Raw genomic sequence first — 24,627 nt, 5'->3', positions numbered from 1 at the left:
ATTATAGTCTTAACTGGAAGTGAAATAGTTTAGGTCTTAATTTCCTATTCCCCCAAGAGTTGTTGCCATGCAGCTTATTATTACGTTGATAGTTATAATTATAAAGATTGAGATGATAGATTAGATATAGATCAAGCCTGCTCTCTTTCTCTTCCCCTTAACCCCCACCCTCCCTTTTTGCCTCCCCAGGTGAGGCTAAAACCCACTTCATGCAGTCCCAGTCCTCTGACATACCCAGAGACAGAGCACGTCCAAAGCACATCAAGCCCCCATGCAGTGGCGCTTTAAGGTTAAAAGATAGAGATATCTGTTACCAATATAGTCTTTAAAAGAGGAAAAAAAAAAAAAAAGAATTTTGCACTTAATATATATACATATATACACATACACATATACATATATATATATATATATATATATATATACATACATACATACATATAATCTTCATCAATTTTAGTGCATTAAGATGATATCCCCAGATAATAAACCCAGGTGATGGTGTTAAAGATGTGTCCAAAACAAGCATAACAAGTCTTAATGCAGTAATAGCAATAACAGCAAACCAAGGGTATGATATTGAACAGTCTCATTTAGGGTACACATGAAATAATTAGAAAAGAAAAAAAAGGAGGAAAACGTAATTAAGCACAATAAAACACAAACATTTAGCCCTAGTAATACTAAGTAATGATAAGTAATAAGTAAGTAATAATAATATAAGAATATGAGAATATATGCTGATAAAAAACCCGTATTTTAAAAAACAAATAGATCAGACAGTAGATTATTAATCCTAGCTTTATCATTTACCGCCATGACTCACAATTATGTATCAGAATAGTCCCGGATCAGCTTTCTTAACTCATTTTCTGCCTCCTCCTTGCTAGCGAAAACATAGAAATGCCCTGCCATTCCACTTTCAGTTTTGCGGATACAGGAGGCCGTATTTGACATTGGCTTGCCGTAGCCGCTGTTTAATATTATAGAAGGCGGCGTTTGATAGCTGTTGCTGGAGAGAAGTCAGGGAAGACGCGAATTGGCAATCTTCATATATAATATCTTCCTTTTTTTCCTGAGGAGTTCCATCACCTCTAACTTAAATGATAATCGTTCAAAACGGACTATAAAAGATCTTGGTCGGGTCTGACGGTGTTTGATCCGCGACGCGTAAGCCGCTGCTATCTCAGATTCTGCTTTAAAGTCGCCCCCGATTATTTTAGAAAAAAGTTCAGTTGCGAATTTCACCGGGTTTAAACTTTCTCGATTCTCCGCAAGCCTTCAATTCTGACATTATACCTTCTATTCCCATCTTCTAAAGCAGCCAGTCTGTCTCCAAGTTTTTCTCCGAGTTTTTACATTCAACTGACATTTACTGCTCTTTCCTCGGCACTGGCAGCTAGATGTTCGGCTATTTCGATCCGATTCGTGAATGTCTCACTAAGATGCTCCAATCGATCAGCAAGCGTGCTCAGTTTAGCGAGTTTTTCTCAATGCGCTCTTCAATTTTACCCAGCACCTGTCGAAGTTCACGCTGTACCTCTTGACGAAGCCTTTCATTTGCCTGTTGGATTTCCTGTCGCAGACATTCATTGGCCTGTTTCATCTCCTGTTTCAGTCTCTCATGTGCCTTTGCCGTTGCTTTCTCATTAGCCTTCTCGCTTTTCTTTATATCTTGCCTGAGGTCAGCGAGCAACACTTTCAGTTCAGATAGCTCAAATGTGCCTTCTTGTACCGTAGATGAAGCAGCAGACTCTGCTGAAGCGGTGTCCCGCTGCTCCAGTCCCGCGTGATTGCGTAACTGAAGCCGCGGACCTCCCGGCCTTTTCCAGTTTCAGGTAATCCTCTCCAATCGGCGAGCTATCCACATCTGCACTCACGATCGCACCTTCGCTCCCCTTTTCGCTCTCAGCAGGCGACGATGTAGCGGACCGTGGTCCCGAGGAGTCTGTACTTTCGCCCATCTGATCCAGGTCTGTCTCTGAGAGGCCGTATCTCGAACTAGGGCTTGCTGATCGCAGCTTGGATGTAGCTTTAGTCTTCGATTCTTTCGGACCCCCCTTCTTGTTGGCCATGTTTATATGTGTTTACATATACTGTAGCGGTCCCTCTCGGGTTGAATAAATACAGGATATCTCAGAATAATAAGCAAATAATATGAAAAATAGCACCACTGCTAGCGGAGCTCCACTTCAGACGTCCATCTCTCGCATCGGACGAGACCAACCTCTTCTATCAGATCTTTTTAGATAAAAATTCTGATGGGTCATTTACTTCATATTGTTTAGTGAAGTGAATTGCTTGAACATCATCTTATCTTACTCAACCAGAAGAACCCAACTCATCTACCATAACACAATTGGAAAATATCCTATTTTACTTAAAACTCTTATAAGCAGCAAGGTTAGCTTTTCAGACTGAAGGCTTAGAGACTAAGGCCACACAACCTACCATAACAGCAGGAGGAATGATAACTAACCTGCATACTTTGAAGGATAGGTGATGGTGTTGCTTTAGGAATACTAGAGAATGAGTTTCCCATGCATGTCTTCTCATGTTGCGTGATGCCACTCTTGGTGCTCTCTTTTCCACATTTACTGCATTTGGCACTCTCTTCAGGCGTGTGCATCTGCCTATAATGACTCTGTAATCCATTTGATGTGTCGAATGAACGACAACAGTCCGGATATTGGCACAGGAAAGAACTTTGTAATGATGAGGAGATAGGTAAGGTGTATTCAGTTACAGCATCTGCAGCAATGCATTATAAATTAAAAATGAGATTATTACATTAATACATCCATTAGTTAAGTTTTTAATAGATTTAAACCAAATTCCTGGTCACCAAATATAGAATGTTTCCTTTGAATGATGATGCAATTTTAGGAAATGATCTAACAAACAAATATTTAGAAAAAGAAAAAAAGTTATATAACAGAAGAAATCTCACATAGACATACACAGAATTAGCAGAAACCAAAAAGGCAGGGACCAGATAGACTTTACTCCAGTCTTCTGAAGGTGCATGGTGCTAACCCTTAAACCAGCGTCTGTAATAGAAAGCCCTCAGAATTGTTTTGTAAATTCCATTTCTCAAAATCCTACTCCCTTCATTATTATTTTCCAGTAATCATGGTGTTAAAATCATTTTCTCCTTTTTCAACAAGTGGGCGAAATGTATTGCTGGGTTTTCAGCATGAGTTTTATAAACAAAAATATATTTGTTATGAATATCATAGAATACATAATAACAAAATTTTCACTTAGACAAATGTATTCACTGACATTTTATTTTTAGTAATTAAAAAAAAAAAAATTGCTTCAAATCAGCACCATGTAGGACAGACTGACATTATCTATTCTGTTGTTATGGCTAGAACACAAGTCCAGGCTTAAAAGTCAAAGACAGACTCTTAATGCCAGCTAGAAAGTCTCAGTTTGCATGATGGATCTACTCTTCAGAATGCAGACTTCACAGCTTATTTGATTACATGACCCATACCAAACCTTAAAATATTTCAGGGGCATCTCTAGGAGATCTGGGCACCAAAATTCAAACAAAGGTCCACAACCCAAGGATGAGTAAAACTGATGGACAGAACTTTGCACTAATGGTTAACCAAATGAATGGACTTATATGCACCAAAGAAACCAATAGTCATACATTTATTCCTTCCTTTGAAAACTTCAAACACACCCTAAGTCACCACTCTTCTTACTAAGCTTATAGCTCAACCTGGTTGTAATTTTGGCTGTCCATAGCCAGAGCCCATAGCTTATAGAATGTGGCCGTAACAGAAGATGCAGCAATCCCTTTACTCCAAAAGGCAACTGTGCTGGACTGGGAGGGCAGAATACTTATCTCTACTGGAATAGGACAAGGTTGCCATTAGTCCAAACCTTGCAGAAGGATAGCAAGTGCACAACCAGAAAGAGAGACCATATACCAGAGGTCAGACATTCCTCTTGTTGAAAATGGTACAATGACTCATCGCCAGTTGCTCAGGAGGTATAACATTGCTAGCAACCAAGGATACTAAGTAAAAACTTCAAAGGAAGACTGCAGTACCGACCGCAACCAGACGGTCTGATCATGGCGAAGAAGGAGATGAACTCCTGAACAAAAAAAGAAAGTGCACTGAAGATTCTTTCATGACTCTAAAGAAAGTTGAGCAGGAAAGGAGCAAAGCATATCTTACCACAAACCATAAGTACAACTTTTTGATTTTGAGAATTATTAATTTAATAGATAGAGCAAAGCCAGACAATTTATCACGATATTGGTGTCACTGTAACTGAAAGATAATCACCTGGTGATGATAAGTTCTGGTTATGACTTATGACTTTCTCATCTTAAATCCAGTAAGAAAGTAGTAGAGTAACATCACACATATGCACACATTCACTTACACACAGGGAACTCTGTTTTCAGAGAGGAGTTGTAAGCCAGTGCAGAGATTAACTGTGAGCTAATAAACACCACAGTGCAAATATGAGAGGCTTAATAAATAGGTAAAGAACTTATCCATCCTGAATACATAAATTGAAAGATCAGAATTCATAAGTTACACACCCTTTTCTATTACAGAGATAAAGATCTGTCAAGGCCAAGAGATAGAATTAAAAATTATGTAAGTCAGTCATTCCCCAACCTGCTATGTCCTAACACAGGGGACTGCTGGAGAAAGTCCCAGCCAGCACAGAGCACAAGGCAGGAACAAATGCCCGGTAGGACGCCAGCCCACCACAGAAAGAATTATGTGCCTATTCTATAGGAGAGAAAAGTGCAACTAAACTTTTGTAATTTTACATTTGTGTTGTATATTATTGTTAACATAGACTTTCACCAGTTTATGAACTTCAGTCATAAATTGTACAGATCTCTTTATATTTCTGGTGTCCAGACTGGAAAGTGACACAAAGACCCTTCTCTCTTCCTAACGCCAACAAAATCTAAATTGAAACCTGTTGAAATCAGTGTTAGGAAATACTAAGATTATTCAATATATCTTTCATTCACAAAAATTCTTTAAAGCTACTTTTGTAACAAGACAAATTTTATGTCAGTTTAGCCAGCAGGTCTGTTTGTCAGATTAATGACTTAATGTTAGTTTTCTTCTTTTTTCTCTTTTGTAATTAATAAACCTGTTCTTGATGTGTGTTGCTTTTTTTCTTTCATAATTGTTTCCTTTCCTTCACATATTATCAAAACATGATATATCAAATATGATTTTTATTGCATCTGTGAGAGGACAATCAGGTGGAAGCTCAGTTGGAGCACTATTCCTGACTATTTTCTATTACAATGTCATATGAATATAGGAAGAAAGCACACATAGACAACAGGAGAATGAAAACATGTTAGGACTGTCTTTTTCATCTGCTTCCTTGTTTTTTGTCGGTTTCTTTTTTGCAATATGTGTGATTTTTCCCCGATCCCTTTCCTTGAAATTCAATGTTGAGCGCTCTCAGGTGTTGATCTGAGACTCCAATGTAAGGTACGGTATGGTGCAATAGTCAGATCACTGTGGCATTAGCTTCTTAGCAGTGTTCTTTAAGTTGTTACTATGTTTCCCTTTCTGTAAGTCTGTTGGTCGTTTTGATCATTTTAATTCTGATTTCTGTTTTTTTTTTTAATTTGGTTTTTCTTTTCTAGTTTTCCATTTTTGGTATAATGGTCTTGGAGTTTTCTTTAGTTAGATTGCCTTATTCCTTTTTCTTCTTTGGTGAAATTCTGTTTATTAATTATTATTATTATTATTATTTCCTGTGTTTAGTTTTGGTTCTTTGGATTTTTGACCTGATTTGAAATTTGGATGCATTTTTTTAAATTAACTTTTAAAAATATGATAAAATAAATATTTAAAGTTTTGTGTCTGGTTAAGTTGAATGTGTATTCCCCTGTATAGTGATCTCTAAAATGAATATTATAAGGGGCCAGAGGATAAGACAATGATGGGAGCCTTGGTAGTTCAATCCAGAAAGGCAACCCTAACTGTTATCAATGCTAAATCAGAAACCAAAAGTCATAATCAAAATAACCAGAGCACTAAGTCATTTTCAGCAACCATTAAACAAATCACACTCTGTGTAGTCTGGAGGTTCTCCAGTGTTAAAATAAAAAAAAAACAAACAGAACCCAAATCTGAAATAGAATGTGCAGAAGTAGGAAAAAAATACATCATTATCACTAGTAATAGTTGACCTTGCGAATTCCCCAAAATTGGTGTAATCAGCTTCATCTCATGGGAAATAGCATTGATGTACAAGTTTATCTTTTAACTAATCCTGCAATATTAAAACACTAACTGGTCACATTCTGTCATATTATTTTGGTATATTGGTGTATATATTTGGTGAAACCTGAAACATTTACTATGCAAAATACAAAAATATATTTAGGACATACTCACCAGAATGAAAAGCTGAGTTGTAGAATAAGCTTTTTGGCTTGAGGTCAAAGCCCAGGTTATCAACGGGAGTAACAGGAGTTGAAATGTTGGGTGTAATGAAAGACAATCCGTCAGACACAGTGCCCAGACCCGAATCATGCTGAAACGGCAAAAATAGAAAATATAAAAATTTCCATTGGTTATGGATGAGTCTTTTTTTATGTGGTAAAAGGTAATGCTATTCAGTCTTTTCTTGAGTCCTCTACTTTTTCCATAACAAATAAGTATTGTAACCCTTTGCTTTGAAATAAATTTTAACATATCTTTATCAGTTTTTGAGGAAATCACTTTAGCCCATGGGCAAAAAACTAACCAAAAAAAAAAAAAAAGTCAATACTCCTTAGAAATTTATGTTACAAATAACATAGACTGCTTAACTGTTTTAGCTTAGTCAACTGAAAACAAGAGAAGCTTTTACAAGGGAAGAATTTATTTTATTACTTCAGGCCTTGAAATTTGCCTAAAGGGTTGCCACCTCAAAATAAATCTTATTCTGAACTGTCCACATTCAGATGACTCTACCGTTGTGAAAATCTAAAACCTGACTACCCACTCATGTTGTCTTGCGCATTTAGTTAGTACCGTATTTATTTGCCTTTCTGCGTTTTAAACATAACATAGTTTCCAGTTTGACAATATGGCTTGTAAATTTATTAGATTGTCTGGCTCCCTTTTTAAAACGCATTATCAGTCTAATAATCTACTTTCCTCTGATGACAGCGAATCATAATTGTGAGAAAATAAAATGCATTAGAAATTGTAATTTGAGCCAGTAGATGGCAGAACAAGAACAACTAATGGTAAAAGGACGGTACAATATAATAAAGGATTTTATTTGCTAGATAAATACCACTAAACAATATAGCCTGTTCTGGGATGTGCTTTTTTACAATTATATCCATTTACTCAAGAGGTGAACTTACTTAATCAAATTTTAGGATCACATCATGTGAGAGCCTATCCCTGCAGCTTTAAGAAGAAAGCAGTTCATTACAGGAAACACTGATCCAATCTGTTATTATTATAGATTTATTTTCTTATATATTTAAAGGCTGGTGCCATTATACAAGGTGACTTATAGCACAATGATTCAGTAAAGTTGTCCCCATGTACTGTATTTTGATATGTGGCTTGATCAGAATCACAAAGTGAGTGAAAGGAAGAAATTATTTTAGCTAATTTGAGGCTTAAAAAAGTACAGTAGCATTGGTTAGAAACTTGATTAATAAAATTCATGGCTGTGGGGGACTGGATCCTACCCTTGCAAATTTAGTCACAATGCAAAAACAGGGCGAATTTAGAATCCATAAACCCAGCACCCACAATGTTGGGAGGTAAATCCAAGTTATCTGTCAGAAATCCCAAACAAACATGGAAGGAACAGCAAAACAGCAGACAGAGTGACTTGGATGTTAGATGTGAGGGAACATCTCAGTCCACTGCCCCACACCCTGCCCACCCAGTGAGCTCTCATGTAAATTTGGAAAAATGTTTAAACTCCTCACATGCATTGTATCATAATTGTTAGTAGCCATGACTCCATTATTAATTTTAATTTGTTTCATATTTTTATTTATTTAATTTGAAATGATTCATTGTTATTTTCATTTTCTTCCATGTGCTTCCATTTTGTGCTGTGTCAACGGTTTGATGTTGGCTTGTTGCAATGCAGAGTCTCAGAAGATATGCAAATTACACCATCGATGCTACAGAACCGTTATTTAGTGAATTCTAACAAAAACCTTTGCAGGCTTATTTTCATCATCGTCTCTTTAGAATTCAAAGCCACTGACTTTTTAATTAAGTATTTTGACTACAGTTTCTTGGATTGTGATTTGGTTTAGAAACATTCTCTATTAGTCTTCTGTTTTTGATCCCTTGCTGCTCTCCTGATCATACTGTCAGATATGGTGGCATTCAGGTGCGATCTTAACAGATAAGCCATTCAGGCAAACAAATCCAGGATCATAAAGCTACAGTATGATGTGGCAGTGATAACAACAATACCACTACACTGCCTGTTTTCTCGCATTTCACTATGAATATCATTTGAGGTTGCCTTTAACAGATTTTGTGTATCTCAGTTAGTAAACGTTTTTGTAATTCATATGCATGGTAAGACAGAATCATGTAGTTGATAGTATAAAGTGTAGATAATCAAAAGAATCAGGAGATTGGTTTAAACTTATAATGTAGCTACAGTTAAATTTGCCCATATTATTAAGTCTGCATTCACTAATGTGGAAATGTTAGACCTTAAAACAGTGGCGTAGCTCGAAGGGGGTGGTCAACCCTGGAGCAGCACATTTTTGGGGGTGACATTATTGGCCAATAGGCTCAGTACAATTTGTATGTAAGCAGCAGGGTTCGAAAAAATATCACTCATGATGAAAAAAGTAAAATTCTCAGATTTTTATCCACAAATGCTTCCAAAAATAATTTTTAGACTGTCTTTCTGTGACAACATCAGACACAGCAGTTGAAATTTATGAGGCAATAACAAAAATACACATAAACATTACATCGATAATAGGTTTCTAGGAAGATAAACAACTAATTTACAATTTATAATTTCATTTCATTATCAATCCAAATGCGTTCTTGCTCTGTGCAGAAAACATCCCCACCTATCACTTGTACACTACACTGGTTGAGGTTATCGCAGCGTAATTATATTAAACTAATAATTAGAACATGACTTATTGCATCTATACTACATTCTTTGCTAGTTGATGCTTATAAATAATTATATGTGAACAATTATTCCTGTTTCTCAATATAGGAATAAATCTATGCAAAATTTATCTTAATTTTTCTCTATATATCATTTTATTTTTCTATTTAAATAGGTTAAACATATTCAGATTGTACTGCTCAGCCCCAAGTGGCACGAACTCTAGCTATGCCACTACTTTAAAAACATTGTTTTATTAGCTGGTGGATATTCAAAACACAAACAGACAAAGATTTAAGGTTACACAAAATTCTCTAGGTTAAATTATAATAATTTTAAATTATAATAAATTAAATAAGTATAATAATTAAAATTACATAAGTTAAATTATAATAACTAATTTTACAATCTGTTAGTATATAAATAAAAAACATATTGAAGGTATAATTATTTTTGTTATAGAAATAGACAAAGAAATGTCATTGAATTTTGCTGTGGTAAACACTTGCTAGTATTGTGGTACGCCTATTGGAATATTGTTAATCAGAATTAGAAGTCATTGTGGATACTGATATATATTTTACATGCAACTATAATTTTCACAGGCAATTGGAAATAACGCACTTCTTTCATCCACATTTTCTCTCCTTTGTTTTCTCTAATGGCTTTCATTTACTGATAGATTTGTGCTTAAACCTCTCATTTTGATCTCCATGTCCTTATTTGGCTCGGCTTATCAGTACCTGCATTCTATGGTCTCTCTATGTCTCCCTCTCTCCACGTTGTCTGTCTTCTGCTTCATTCTGTCTGAATTTCAGGGAGGAGTTGGGGTGGGGCTGTAAGAGTCTTAAAGTTCACGTTGATTGGGATTTATAAAGGGAAAGTATACAGGACTTTGTTTATGCAAAGATGCTTATGAATCTGAATTTTTTTGTGAATACGCACATTTCCAGTTTTGTCAGTACACCATGTTTTAGTGTAAATTCTATGCACAGCTTTATACATGAGGCCCGTACTGGTTTTGTAGTCTATTAATAGACTAATGTCAGGAAACCAGAAAATGTAAAACAAAATTGATCAACAAACTCAAATAAACAAACACATCCTAGAATCTTTTTCACTAAATAATATTAGCATTCTTTGTTTTTTTCCCTCAACAATTTATCCAATGCTCAGATAACAAACTACTATGTACTACCACCTTAAATGGGTGGGAACTGATAACTCATTAGGTCACATGACTCCCATAATGCAGTTATAGGTAATTTAAGACAAGACCTTTGAATTTTATTTTCAGATAAATGGATGAAACTTAGCCCCAGATAAAACACAATTGTCTTCCTTTTCTACCAAACATGGTCTAACTCACCTCAAAACCATCCCCATTATGCACATTTCTCTTAACTCAAACTAGCGAAAATGTGCCCAGGTCTAGAACTTGCCTGTGAGTGACATCATCCAGTACCCTTTTTTAAGGTCACTTGTCCCCTGCTTATTTACCAGACTACCTGGGTATCACAATAACAGTTAATCTTCTATCAGATCTTTTTGGATAAAATTCTGATGGGTCATTTACTTCTTATTGTTTAGTGAAGTGAATTGCTTGTACATCATCTTGTCTTACTCAACCAGAAAAACCCTAACCCATGTACCATAACACAGTTGGAAAATGTTGTCCTATTTTACTTATACTTTACTTATAAGCAGCAAGAATAGAGCTTTGCAGTCTGAAGGCTTAGAGACTAAGGCCACACAACCTACCATAACAGCAGAAGGAATGATTACTAACCTGCATACTTTGAATGTTAGGTGATGGTGTTGCTTTAGGAATATAAGAGAATGAGTTTCCCATGCATGTCTTCTCATGTTGCGTGATGCCACTCTTGGTGCTCTCTTTTCCACATTTACTGCATTTGGCTCTCCCTTCAGGTGTGTGCATCTGCCTATAATGACTCTGTAATCCATTTGATGTGTCGAATGAACGACAACAGTCCGGATAACGGCACAGGAAAGAACTTTGTAATGATGAGGGGATAGGTAAGGAGTATTCAGTTACAGGATCTGCAGCAATATATTATAAATTAAAAATTAGATTATTACATTAATACATCCATCAGTTAAGTTTTTAATAGATTTAAACCAAATTCCTGGTAATGGGGAGCCAAATATAGAATGTTTTCCTTGAATGATGCAATTTTAGGGAATGATCTAACAAACAAATGTTTTAAAGAAGAAAAAAGTTTTATAACCCAAAGAAATCTCACATAGACATAAGGAGAATTAGCAGAAACCACAAGGGCAGGGACCAGATACAGATTTTACTCCAGTCTTCTGAAAGTGCAAGGTGCTAACCCTTAAACTAGTGTCTGTAATAGAAAGCTCTCAGAAATGTTTTGCAAATGCCATCTCAAAATCCTACTCCTTTCATTATTATTTTCCTGTAATCATGGTCTTAAAATCATTTTTGTAAAGGTGGAATTCCTTACCCATTCTCAACAAATGGGAGAAATTTACTGCTGGTGTTTCAGCATGAGTTTTTTAAACAACAATATAATTATTGTGAATATCATAGAATATATAATAAAAAAAATGTTCACTTATAAAAATGTATTCACTAACATTTTCTGTTTAGTAATTGAAAAAAAAAATCTGGTTAAAATCAACACTTTGTAGGACAGACTGACATTATCTATTCTGTTGTTATGGTTAGAACACAAGTCCAGTCTTAAAAGACAGACACTCTTAATGTCACCTAGAAAGTCTCAATTTGCATGATGGGTCTTCACAGCTTATTTGATTAGGTGACCCATACCAAACTTTATAATATTTTAGGGGCATCTCTTGGAGACACGACCTGTTTAAATAAAGGTCCATAACACAAGAATGAGCAACATTGATGGACAGAACTTTGCACCAATGGTCAACTAAATGAATAGACTTATGAGCACGAAAGAAACCAATAGTGATAACTCTATTCCTTCATTTGAAAACCTGAAACACACCCTAAGTCATCACTCTTTTCTCCAAGCTTGTAACTCAACCTGGTTGTAACTCTGGTTGTCCATGGCCAAAACCCATAGCTTATAAAGTGTGGCCAAAAAAGAGGATGAAGCAAACCCTTTACTCCAAAAGGCCACTGTGCTGGACTGGAAGGGTAGAATACTTTTCGTTACTGGAATAGGACAAGGTTGCTGTTGGTCCAAACCTTGCCGAAGGATAGCAAGTGCCTAAGCAGAAAGAGATACCATATACCAGAGGTATTTACCATATACCAGAGGTCCGACATTAATCTTGTTGAAAATGGTACATGACTCATCACCAGTTGCTCAGGAGGCATAATGTTGCTAGCAACTGATGATACTGACAGAGATGGGAGTGGATTCATACCTGGTGGCATGGATCGTGGACTATCTTATAGACAGACCTCAGTATGTGCGTCTCAGGAACTGCAGGTGTGACATTGTGGTCAGAAACACAGGAGCGCCGCAGGGGACTGTACTTTCTCCGGTCCTGTTCAGCCTATATACATCAGACTTCCAATACAACTCGGAGTCCTGCCACGTGCAAAAGTTTGCTGACGACACTGCTATCATGGGCTGCATCAGGTGTGAGCAGGAGGAGGAGTATAGGAACCTAATCAAGGTCTTTGTTAAATGGTGCAACTCAAACCACTTACACCTGAACACCAGCAAAACTAAGGAGCTGGTGGTGGATTTTAGGAGACCAGGCCCCTCCTGGACCCAGTGATTATCAGAGGCGACTGTGTGCAGAGGGTGCAGACCTATTAATACCTGGGAGTGCAGCTGAATGATAAATTGGACTGGACTGCCAATACTGACGCTCTGAGTAAGAGAGGACAGCCGACTATACAGTCTTAGAAGACTGGCGTCCTTCAACATCTGCAATAAGATGCTGCAGATGTTCTATCAGACGGTTGTGGCGAGTGCCCTCTTCTACGCAGTGGTGTGCTGGGGAGGCAGAATAAAGAAGAAGGACGCCTCATGCCTGGACAAACTGGTGAGGAAGGCAGGCTCTGTTGTAGACACAGAGCTGGACAGTTTGACATCCGTGGCAGAGCGACTAACACTGAGCAGGCTCCTGTCAATCATGGAGAATCCACTGCATCCACTGAACAGGATCATCTCCAGACAGAGGAGCAGCTTCAGCGACAGACTGCTGTCACCGTCCTGCTCCACTGATATACTGAGGAGATCGTTCCTCCTCCACACTATGGCACTCTTCAGTTCCACCTGGGGGGGTAAACGTTAACATTATACAAAGTTATTATCTGTTTTACCTGCATTTTTATCACTCTTTAATATTGTTTTTATCAGTATGCTGCTGTTGGAGTATGTGAATTACCCCTTGGGATTAATAAAGTATCTATCTATCTACTGTCTAAGTAAAAGCTTCAAAGAAAAACTGCAGTTCCAACGGCAACCCGACGGTCTGATGATGGCAAAGAAGGAGGTGAACTCCTAAACAAAAAAGGAAGAGTGCATGTAGATTCTTTCATGTGAATCTGGAGAAAGATAACTAGGAAAGGAACAAAGCATAGCTTACCCCAAACCATAAGCACAACTTTTTGATTTTGAGAATTATTAATTGTAACTTAATAGATAGAACAAAGCCAGATAATTTATTATGATATTGGTGTCACTGTAACTGTAAGGTAATCACCTTGTGATGATAAGTTCCGGTTATGACTTATGACTTTCTTATCTTAAATCCAGTAAGGAAGTAATAGAGCAGCATCACACATATGCACACACTCACTTACACACAGGGTACTCTGTTTGTCAGAGGGGAGTGGTAAGTCAGTGAAGAGATTAACTGTGAGCTAATGAACACCAAAGTACAAACAGGAGAAGCTTAATAAATAGGTAAAGAACTTATCCATCCTGAACATATAAATTGAAAGATCAGAATTCATAAGTTACATACCCTTTTCGATTAAAGAGAAAAAAATCTATCTAAGCCAAGCGATTGAATTAAAAAATTATGTGCCTTTTCTATAGGAGAGAAAAGTTCAACTAAACTTTTGTAATTATGTTTTTTGTTGTTTATTATTGTTAACATAGACTTTCAGCTTAAGGGCTATTTCTATTGATTTGCCTATTCAAAGAGGCATAATTCTGGGAGGAGCTGGGGATTGGCAGCAGGCACGTGCATTACTTTTCACACTGAGTGGGATTTATGTAGCGAAAGAACGTGGAAGTTGGGTGTACGCATAGATTCACACATCTGGATTTTTTTGTGCATACGCACATTTCCACTTTTGTCCTTACACCATGTTTTAATGTGAATTCTATGCATGGTGTTATGCATGAGGCCCCAGTAATGTTCATCTAATTATCTTTAAAATAACTTCAACCTAATTATTGATGTTCCAAAAAGTACCACAGTCCACTGCACTACTAAAGCAATCAGACATTTGTGTGTAATCTACCATTGACAGTTATTCTGAATTCTAGTTGTATTAATTCCTTTATCTATTTTTCCTAAACTAAGAATAGTTATTCTCCTTTAATATTTTCTTACAGCTCATACCCACAGTCCTAGAATCAAACTAGTCATTATTCTCTAAACGTTCTCTAGCAGTGCTAGGCAATTTTTGTAATTTATTTGACCAAATTTGCACAGTGTACTCCAGATAAGGCTTCAGGTTAATAGTGCTGTATACAGCTTTAAAATAAAATCTCTAGATTTATACTCCACACATCATGCTGTGCAATCTAGCATTTGAATGGTCTTCTGAATATCTTATGTACATTCTCAGAATTTAAATACCAAGTTCAGTATGACTCCTGAGTCCTTCTTGTAATTTCATATTTTAGACCTCCCCACAATTGTGTATTCAGATTTAGAAATTGTACTTAATATGTGTAATGCTTTGCACTTATTTACATTAAATTTTATCTGCAGCATATCTTCTTAAGTTTTATGTCTATCTAGATCATAAATTCCAATTCACTAATCACCCTAATTCTGTTGTAATCAACAGACTTAAGCAGTTTATTAATTACATTTGTATCTGTTTAGATGCAGAATTACGGCATGTTAGTGAAACATGATCTCCCCGTCTCAACTCCTGTTGACTATTCACTAACACCACCTGTTCTTGATGTGTGTTGCTTTTTTTCTTTCATAATTGTTTCCTTTCCTTCACATATTATCAAAACATGATATATCAAATATGATTTTTATTGCATCTGTGAGAGGACAATCAGGTGGAAGCTCAGTTGGAGCACTATTCCTGAATATTTTCTATTATAATGTCATATGAATATAGGAAGAAAGCACACATAGACAACAGTAGAATTAAAACATGTTAGGACTGTCTTTTTCATCTGCTTCCTTGTTTTTAGTCAGTTTCTTTTTTGTAATATGTGTGAATTTTTCCTGATCCCTTTCCTCAGATTTCAATGTTGAGTGCTCTCAGGGGTTGATCTGAGACTCCTTTGTAAGGTACATGGTGCTATAGTCAGATTAGCTTCCTAGCAGTGTTCTTTCATTTCCTACTGTGTTTCCCCTTTCTGTAAGTCTGTTGGTCATTTTGACCATTTTAATTCTAATTTATTATTATTATTTTTTTTAATTTGGCTTTTCTTTTCCAGTTTTTGGTATGATGGACTTGCAGTTTTCTTTAGTTTGATTGCAATTTTCCTTTTTCTTCTTTGGTGCTATTTTGTACTAATCTTTTTAAATGTGGTTATGGTTAAGTAATTATTTAAAGTTTTATGTCTAGTTAAGCTGAATGTGTATTCACATATTCATATGAATGAATATTATAAGGGGCTAGAACATGAGACATTGATGTGAGCCTAGTTAGTTCAATCCAGAGGAGCAACCCTATCTGTTATCAAAGCTAAATCAGAAACCAAAAGTCATAATCAAAATAACCAGAGCACTAAGTCATTTTCAGCAACCACTAAACAAATCACACTCAGTGCAGTCTGGAGGTTCTGTCTGTGATCTCAGATGAGCAGGAAGCAAACAGCACTGGCCTTTATGCAGTTGTGTTGATGATTTCATATGCTAAACACTTCTGGCATCCCTGAATAATGAAACCATAGCAACGGTAAACAAATATTCTGTGGAATGGCTGAGTTTGTAAGAAACAACAATGGTGTGGTATGAAGTGAAAAAAAAATAGTTTAATTCATACTGTATAAAACTATATGAAACTAAATGTTAAACTTGGGTTCTCCAGTGTTAAAATAAAACAAAAAATAAACAGAACCCAAATTTGAAATAGAATGTGCAGAAGTAGGAAAAAAATACATCATTATCACTAGTAATAGCTGACCTTGCGAATTCCTCAAAATTGGTGTAATCAGCTACATCTCATGGGGAATAGCATCAATGAGAAAATTTAACTTTTTACTAATCCTGCAATATTAAAACACTAACTGGTTGCATTCTGTCATATCATTTTGGTATATTGGTATATATATTTGGTGAATATATCCTGAAGCATTTGCTATGCAAAATAAGAAAATATATTTAGGACATACTCACCAGAATGAAAAGCTGAGTTGTAAAATAAGCTTTTTGGCTTGAGGTCAAAGCCCAGATTACCAACAGGAGTAACAGGAGTTGAAATGTTGGGTGTAATGAAAGACAATCCGTCAGACACAGTGCCCAGACCAGAATCATGCTGAAACGGCAAAAATAGAAAATATAAAAATTTAAATTTTTTATGGGCAAGTCCTTATTTATGTGGTATAAGGTAATGCTATTCGGTCTTTTCATCAGTCCTCTACTATTTCGTTAACATTTAAGTAGTCTAACCCTTTGCATGTTGACTGGAGCCTATCCTGGCAAAATTAGTCACATTACAAAAACAGGGCTAATTTAGAATCCATAAACCCAATACTCCCAAGGATAAATCTGAGTTATTTATCAAAAATGCCAGACAAACATGGAAGGAACAGCAAAACATCAGACAGAGTGACTTGGATGTTAGATGTGAGGGAACATCTCAGTCCACTTCCCCACACCCTGCCCACCCAGTGAGCAGTCATGTGAATTTGGAAAAATGCTTAAACTCCACACATGCATTGTATCCTAATTTTTAGCCATGACTCCATTATTATTTCTTATTTGTTTTCATATTTTTATTTATTTAATTTGAAACGATTCATTGTTATTTTCATTTACTTCCATGTGCTTCCATTTTGTGCTGTGTCAACGGTTTCATGTTGGCTTGTTGCAACGCAGAGTCTCAGAAGATATGCAAATTACATCATCGATGCAACAGAACCGTTATTTAGTGAATTCTAACAAAAACCTTTGCAGGCTTATTTTCATCATCACCTCTTTAGAATTCACAGCCACTGACTTTTTAATTAAGTATTTTGACTACAGTTTCTTGGACTGTGATTTGGTTTAGAAACATTCTCTATTAGTCTTCTGTTTTTGATCCCTTGCTGCTCTCCTGATCATACTGTCAGATATGGTGGCATTCAGGTGCTATCTTAACTGATAACCCATTCAGGCAAACAAATCCAGGATCATAAAGCTACAGTATGATGTGGCAGTGATAACAACAATACCACTACACAGCCTGTTTTCTCACATTTCACTGTGACTATCATTTGAGGTTGCCTTTAACACATTTTGTGCATCTCAGTTAGTAAACGTTTTTGAAATTCATATGCATGGTAAGACAGAATCATGTAGTTGATAGTATAAAGTGTAGATAATCAAATAAATCAGTTGATTGGTTTAAAATTATAATGTAGCTACAGTTAAATTTGCCCATATTATTAAGTCTGCATTCACTAATGTGGAAATGTTACACTTTAACACAGTGGCATAGCTAGGGGCGAGCGGAGGGGATGGTCCAACCTGGGTGGCACATTTCTGGGGGTGGCATTATTGGCCAAAAGGCTCAGTAGAATTTGTGCGTAAGCAGCAGGGTTCAGAAAAATATCACTCAAGAATAATAAAGTAAAATTCTCTGATTTTTATCCACAAATGCTTCCAAAAATAATTTTCAGACTGTCCTTCTGTGATGGCATCAGACACAGCAGTTGCAATTTATGAGGCAATAACAAAATGAACATAAACATTACACTTATAATAATTTCTAGGAGGATAAACACTAATTTACAATTCATAATTTTTTTTCGTTATCAATCCAAATTCCGTTCTTGCTCTGAAAATATCCCCACCGATCACTTGTACACTTCAGAGGTTCTGGATCTCGCAGCGTAATTATTTTAAACTAATAATCAGAACACAGCTTATCAGTGCGTCTTTACTATATTCTTGTCTAGTTCATGCTTATAAATAATTATATGTGAAAAATTATTGATCTTTCTCTATATATGAATAAGTCTATGCAAAATTGATCTTAATTTTTCTGTATACATCATTTTAATTTTCTATTTAAATAGGTTAACATATTCAGATATGTTGGAGGGCGGCAAATTGTAACACCACCCCGCCCCGAGCGGTACAAACTTTAACTACGCCACCGATTTGAAAACATTGTTTTATTAGCAGGTGGATATTCCAAATACAAAAAGACAAACAAGGTTTTAAGGTTGCAAAAATTACACTACGTTAAACCGCATACAAATTTTACATTCTGTTAGGATATAAATAAAAAATACATATTGAAAGTATAATTCTTTTTGTTATAGAAAAAAAACAAAAAAAGGTGTCATTGAATTATACTGTGGTAAATACTTGCTAGTATTGTGGTACAGCTATTGGAATTTTGTTAATCAGAATTAGAAGCCATTGTGAATACTGATATATATTTTACGTGCAACTATGATTTTCACAGATAACTGGAACTAAGGCACTACTTTTATCCACATGTTTTCTCTCCTTTGTTTTCTCCAGTGGCTTTCATTTACTGTTAGATTTTTGCTTAAATCCATTATTTTTATCTTCATGTCCTAATTTGGCTCGGCTTATCAGTACCTGCACTCTATGAGCTCTTTATATCTCCCTCCCTCCAGGTTGGCTGTCTTTCCCATCATTCTTTCTTAATTTCGGGAAGGAGTTGGGGTGGGACTGTAAGAGTGTTAAAATTCACATTGATTGGGATTTATAAATGGAAAGTATGCAGAACTTTGCTTATGAATCTAATTTTTTTTGTGAATACACACAGTTTTGTCAGTACACCGTTTTAGTGTGAATTCTATGCATTGCTTTATACATGAGGCCCGTACTGATTTTGCAGTCTATTAACAGACTGAAGTCAGGAAACCAAAAGATGTTAAACAAAATTGATCAACAAACTCAAATAAACAAACACAACCTAGAATCTTTATCACTAAATAATATTAGCATCTTTGTTTTTTTTTTTTGTCCTTAACAGTTTATTATTAACTTATCTAATGCTCAGATAACAAACTACTATGTACTACCACCTTAAATGGGCGGGAACTGATAACTCATTAGGTCACATGACTTCCACATTTCATGAGTAGCAACAGGCAACTAAGATACTAATGTTTTTTCCAGACTATAAAACCCTTTTCTGAACAATGTAGTTTAAGATAATTTGAGACAAGACCTTTGTATTTAATTTTCAGATAAATGGATGAGACTCAGCCCCAGATAAAACATAATTGTCTTCCATTGGAACCAAACATGGTCTAACTCGCCTCAAAACAATCCCCATCATGCACATTTTTCTCAACCCAAACTAGCCAAAATGTACCCAGGTCTAGACCTTTCTTGTGAGTGACATCATCCAATACCGTTTTTTACGGTCACTTATCCCCTGCTCTGGTCTTTTTGGAAAAAAATCTCTGCTTATTTACCAGACTACCTGGGTTTCACAATAACAGTTAATCTTCTATCAGATCTTTTTAGATAAAAATTCTGATGGGTCATTTACTTCATATTGTTTAGTGAAGTGAATTGCTTGAACATCATCTTATCTTACTCAACCAGAAGAACCCAACTCATCTACCATAACACAATTGGAAAATATCCTATTTTGCTTAAAACTCTTATACGCAGCAAGGGTAGCTTTTCAGACTGAAGGCTTAGAGACTAAGGCCACACAACCTACCATAACAGCAGGAGGAATGATTACTAACCTGCATACTTTGAAGGATAGGTGATGGTGTTGCTTTAGGAATACTAGAGAATGAGTTTCCCATGCATGTCTTCTCATGTTGCGTGATGCCACTCTTGGTGCTCTCTTTTCCACATTTACTGCATTTGGCACTCTCTTCAGGCGTGTGCATCTGCCTATAATGACTCTGTAATCCATTTGATGTGTCGAATGAACGACAACAGTCCGGATATTGGCACAGGAAAGAACTTTGTAATGATGAGGAGATAGGTAAGGTGTATTCAATTACAGGATCTGCAGCAATGCATTATAAATTAAAAATGAGATTAATACATCCATTAGTTAAGTTTTTAATAGATTTAAACCAAATTCCTGGTCACCAAATATTGAATGTTTCCCTTGAATGATGCAATTTTAGGAAATGATCTAACAAACAAATATTTAGAAGAAGAAAAAAGTTTTATAACCCAAAGAAATCTTACATAGACATACACAAAATTAGCAGAAAACAAAAAGGCAGGGACCAGATAGACTTTACTCCAGTCTTCTGAAGGTGCATGGTGCTAACCCTTAAACCAGCGTGCTCCAGATAAGGCTTCAGGTTAATAGTGCTGTATACAGTTTTAAAAGAAAACCTCTTTTTTATACTCCACATATACAAAACACTATATGAAACTAAATATTAAACTTGGGTTCTCCAGTGTTAAAATAAAACAAAAAATAAACAGAACCCAAATCTGAAATAGAATGTGCAGAAGTAGGAAAAAAATACATCATTATCACTAGTAATAGTTGACCTTGCGAATTCCCCAAAATTGGTGTAATCAGCTTCATCTCATGGGAAATAGCATTGATGTGCAAGTTTATCTTTTAACTAATCCTGCAATATTAAAACACTAACTGGTCACATTCTGTCATATCATTTTGGTATATTGGTGTATATATTTGGTGAAACCTGAAACATTTACTATGCAAAATACAAAAATATATTTAGGACATACTCACCAGAATGAAAAGTTGAGTTGTAGAATAAGCTTTTTGGCTTGAGGTCAAAGCCCAGGTTATCAAAGGGAGTAACAGGAGTTGAAATGTTGGGTGTAATGAAAGACAATCCGTCAGACACAGTGCCCAGACCAGAATCATGCTGAAACGGCAAAAATAGAAAATATAAAAATTTCCATTGGTTATGGATGAGTCCTTTTTTATGTGGTAAAAGGTAATGCTATTCAGTCTTTTCTTGAGTCCTCTACTTTTTCCATAACAAATAAGTATTGTAACCCTTTGCTTTGAAATAAATTTTAACATATCTTTATCAGTTTTTGAGGAAATCACTTTAGCCCATGGGCAAAAAACTAACCAAAAAAAAAAAAAAAGTCAATACTCCTTAGAAATTTATGTTACAAATAACATAGACTGCTTAACTGTTTTAGCTCAGTCAACTGAAAACAAGAGAAGCTTTTACAAGGGAAGAATTTATTTTATTACTTCAGGCCTTGAAATTTGCCTAAAGGGTTGCCACCTCAAAATAAATCTTATTCTGAACTGTCCACATTCAGATGACTCTACCGTTGTGAAAATCTAAAACCTGACTACCCACTCATGTTGTCTTGCGCATTTAGTTAGTACCGTATTTATTTGCCTTTCTGCGTTTTAAACATAACATAGTTTCCAGTTTGACAATATGGCTTGTAAATTTATTAGATTGTCTGGCTCCCTTTTTAAAATGGATTATCAGTCTAATAATCTACTTTCCTCTGATGACAGCGAATCATAATTGTGAGAAAATAAAATGCATTAGAAATTGTAATTTGAGCCAGTAGATGGCAGAACAAGAACAACTAATGGTAAAAGGATGGTACAATATAATAAAGGATTTTATTTGCTAGATAAATACCACTAAACAATATAGCCTGTTCTGGGATGTGCTTTCTTACAATTCTATCCATTTACTCAAGAGGTGAACTTACTTAATCAAATTTTAGGATCACATCATGTGAGATCCTATCCCTGCAGCTTTAAGAAGAAAGCAGTTCATTACAGGAAACACTGATCCAATCTGTTATTATTATAGATTTATTTTCTTATATATTTAAAGGCTGGTGCCATTATACAAGGTGACTTATAGCACAATGATTCAGTAAAGTTGTCCCCATGTACTGTATTTTGATATGTGGCTTGATCAGAATCACAAAGTGAGTGAAAGGAAGAAATTATTTTAGCTAATTTGAGGCTTAAAAAAGTACAGTAGCATTGGTTAGAAACTCGATTAATAAAATTCATGGCTGTGGGGGACTGGATCCTACCCTTGCAAATTTAGTCACAATGCAAAAACAGGGCGAATTTAGAATCCATAAACCCAACACCCACAATGTTGGGAGGTAAATCCAACAGCAAAACAGCAGACAGAGTGACTTGGATGTTAGATGTGAGGGAACATCTCAGTCCACTGCCCCACACCCTGCCCACCCAGTGAGCACTCGCCTCTTTAGAATTCACAGCCACTGACTTTTTAATTAAGTATTTTGACTACAGTTTCTTGGACTGTGATTTGGTTTAGAAACATTCTCTATTAGTCTTCTGTTTTTGATCCCTTGCTGCTCTCCTGATCATACTGATCATATAGTGGCATTCAGGTGCTATCTTAACAGATAAGCCATTCAGGCAAACAAATCCAGGATCATAAAGCTACAGTATGATGTGGCAGTGATAACAACAATACCACTACACTGCCTGTTTTCTCCCATTTCACTGTGACTATCATTTGAGGTTGCCTTTAACACATTTTGTGTATCTCAGTTAGTAAACGTTTTTGTAATTCATATGCATGGTAAGACAGAATCATGTAGTTGATAGTATAAAGTGTAGATAATCAAAAGAATCAGGAGATTGGTTTAAACTTATAATGTAGCTACAGTTAAATTTGCCCATATTATTAAGTCTGCATTCACTAATGTGGAAATGTTACACTTTAACACAGTGGCATAGCTAGGGGCAAGCGGAGGGGATGGTCCAACTTGGGTGGCACATTTTTGGGGGTGGCATTATTGGCCAAAAGGCTCAGTAGAATTTGTGTGTAAGCAGCAGGGTTCAGAAAAATATCACTCATGAATAAAAAAGTAAAATTCTCTGATTTTTATCTACAAATGCTTCAAAAATAATTTTCAAACTGTCCTTCTGTGATGGCATCAGACACAGCAGTTGAAATTTATGAGGCAATAACAAAATGAACATAAACATTACACTTATAATAATTTCTAGGAGGATAAACACTAATTTACAATTCATAATGTTTTTTCGTTATCAATCCAAATTCCGTTCTTGCTCTGAAAATATCCCCACCGATCACTTGTACACTTCAGAGGCTCTGGATCTCGCAGCGTAATTATTTTAAACTAATAATCAGAACACAGCTTATCAGTGCGTCTTTACTATATTCTTGTCTAGTTCATGCCTATAAATAATGATATGTGAAAAATTATTGATCTTTCTCTATATAAGAATAAGTCTATGCAAAATTGATCTTAATTTTTCTGTATACATCATTTTAATTTTCTATTTAAATAGGTTAACATATTCAGATATGTTGGAGGGCGGCAAATTGTAGCACCACCCTGCCCCGAGCGGTACAAACTTTAACTACGCCACCGATTTGAAAACATTGTTTTATTAGCAGGTGGATATTCCAAATACAAAAAGACAAACAAAGTTTTAAGGTTGCAAAAATTACACGTTAAACCGCATACAAATTTTACATTCTTTTAGGATATAAATAAAAAATACATATTGAAAGTATAATTCTTTTTGTTATAGAAAAAAAACAAAAAAGGTGTCATTGAATTATACTGTGGTAAATACTTGCGAATATTGTGGTACAGCTATTGGAATATTGTTAATCAGAATTAGAAGCCATTGTGAATACTGATATATATTTTACGTGCAACTATGATTTTCACAGATAACTGGAACTAAGGCACTACTTTTATCCACATGTTTTCTCTCCTTTGTTTTCTCCATTGGCTTCCATTTACTAATAGATTTTTGATTAAACCCATTATTTTTATCTTTATGTCCTAATTTGGGTCGGCTTATCAGTTCCTGCACTCTATGGGCTCTTTATATCTCCCTCCCTCCAGGTTGTCTGTCTTTCCCTTCATTCTTTCTTAATTTCACGGAGGAGTTGGGGTGGGGCTGTAAGAGTCTTAAAATTCACATTGATTGGGATTTATAAAGTTAAGGTATGCAGAACTTTGTTTATGCAAAGATGCTTATGAATTTGAATTTTTTTGTGAATACGCACATTTCCAGTATTGTCAGTACATCATGTTTTAGTGTGAATTCTATGCATAGCTTTATACGTGAGGCCCGTACTGATTTTGCAGTCTATTAAAACATGCACACGTACCGGTCCCGGTACATAACTACACTTGGACGACGTCACAGCCATGTCACAGCCA

General features: G+C 35.7%; 1 protein-coding gene across 1 annotated transcript in view; it reads right to left on the bottom strand.

Moving 5' to 3' along the window:
* The window catches only part of LOC120523783, a 72,033-nt gene that overhangs the window by 10,217 nt on the left and 37,189 nt on the right, over positions 1-24,627 (bottom strand). The window contains exons 12-17 of the mRNA XM_039745385.1: positions 21,179-21,317; positions 20,196-20,467; positions 16,648-16,786; positions 10,916-11,187; positions 6,414-6,552; positions 2,480-2,751 (exon numbers count right to left, since the gene is read on the bottom strand). Of these exons, the coding sequence (XP_039601319.1) occupies positions 2,480-2,751; positions 6,414-6,552; positions 10,916-11,187; positions 16,648-16,786; positions 20,196-20,467; positions 21,179-21,317 (1,233 nt within the window). The remainder of the gene's footprint in view (positions 1-2,479; positions 2,752-6,413; positions 6,553-10,915; positions 11,188-16,647; positions 16,787-20,195; positions 20,468-21,178; positions 21,318-24,627) is intronic.

The sequence above is a fragment of the Polypterus senegalus genome, chromosome 1, assembly GCF_016835505.1.
Source record: "Polypterus senegalus isolate Bchr_013 chromosome 1, ASM1683550v1, whole genome shotgun sequence".
Classification (NCBI taxonomy): domain Eukaryota; kingdom Metazoa; phylum Chordata; class Cladistia; order Polypteriformes; family Polypteridae; genus Polypterus; species Polypterus senegalus.
The sequence above is the reverse complement of the archived record's forward strand: the minus strand, read 5'-3'. Positions and strand labels throughout refer to the sequence as shown.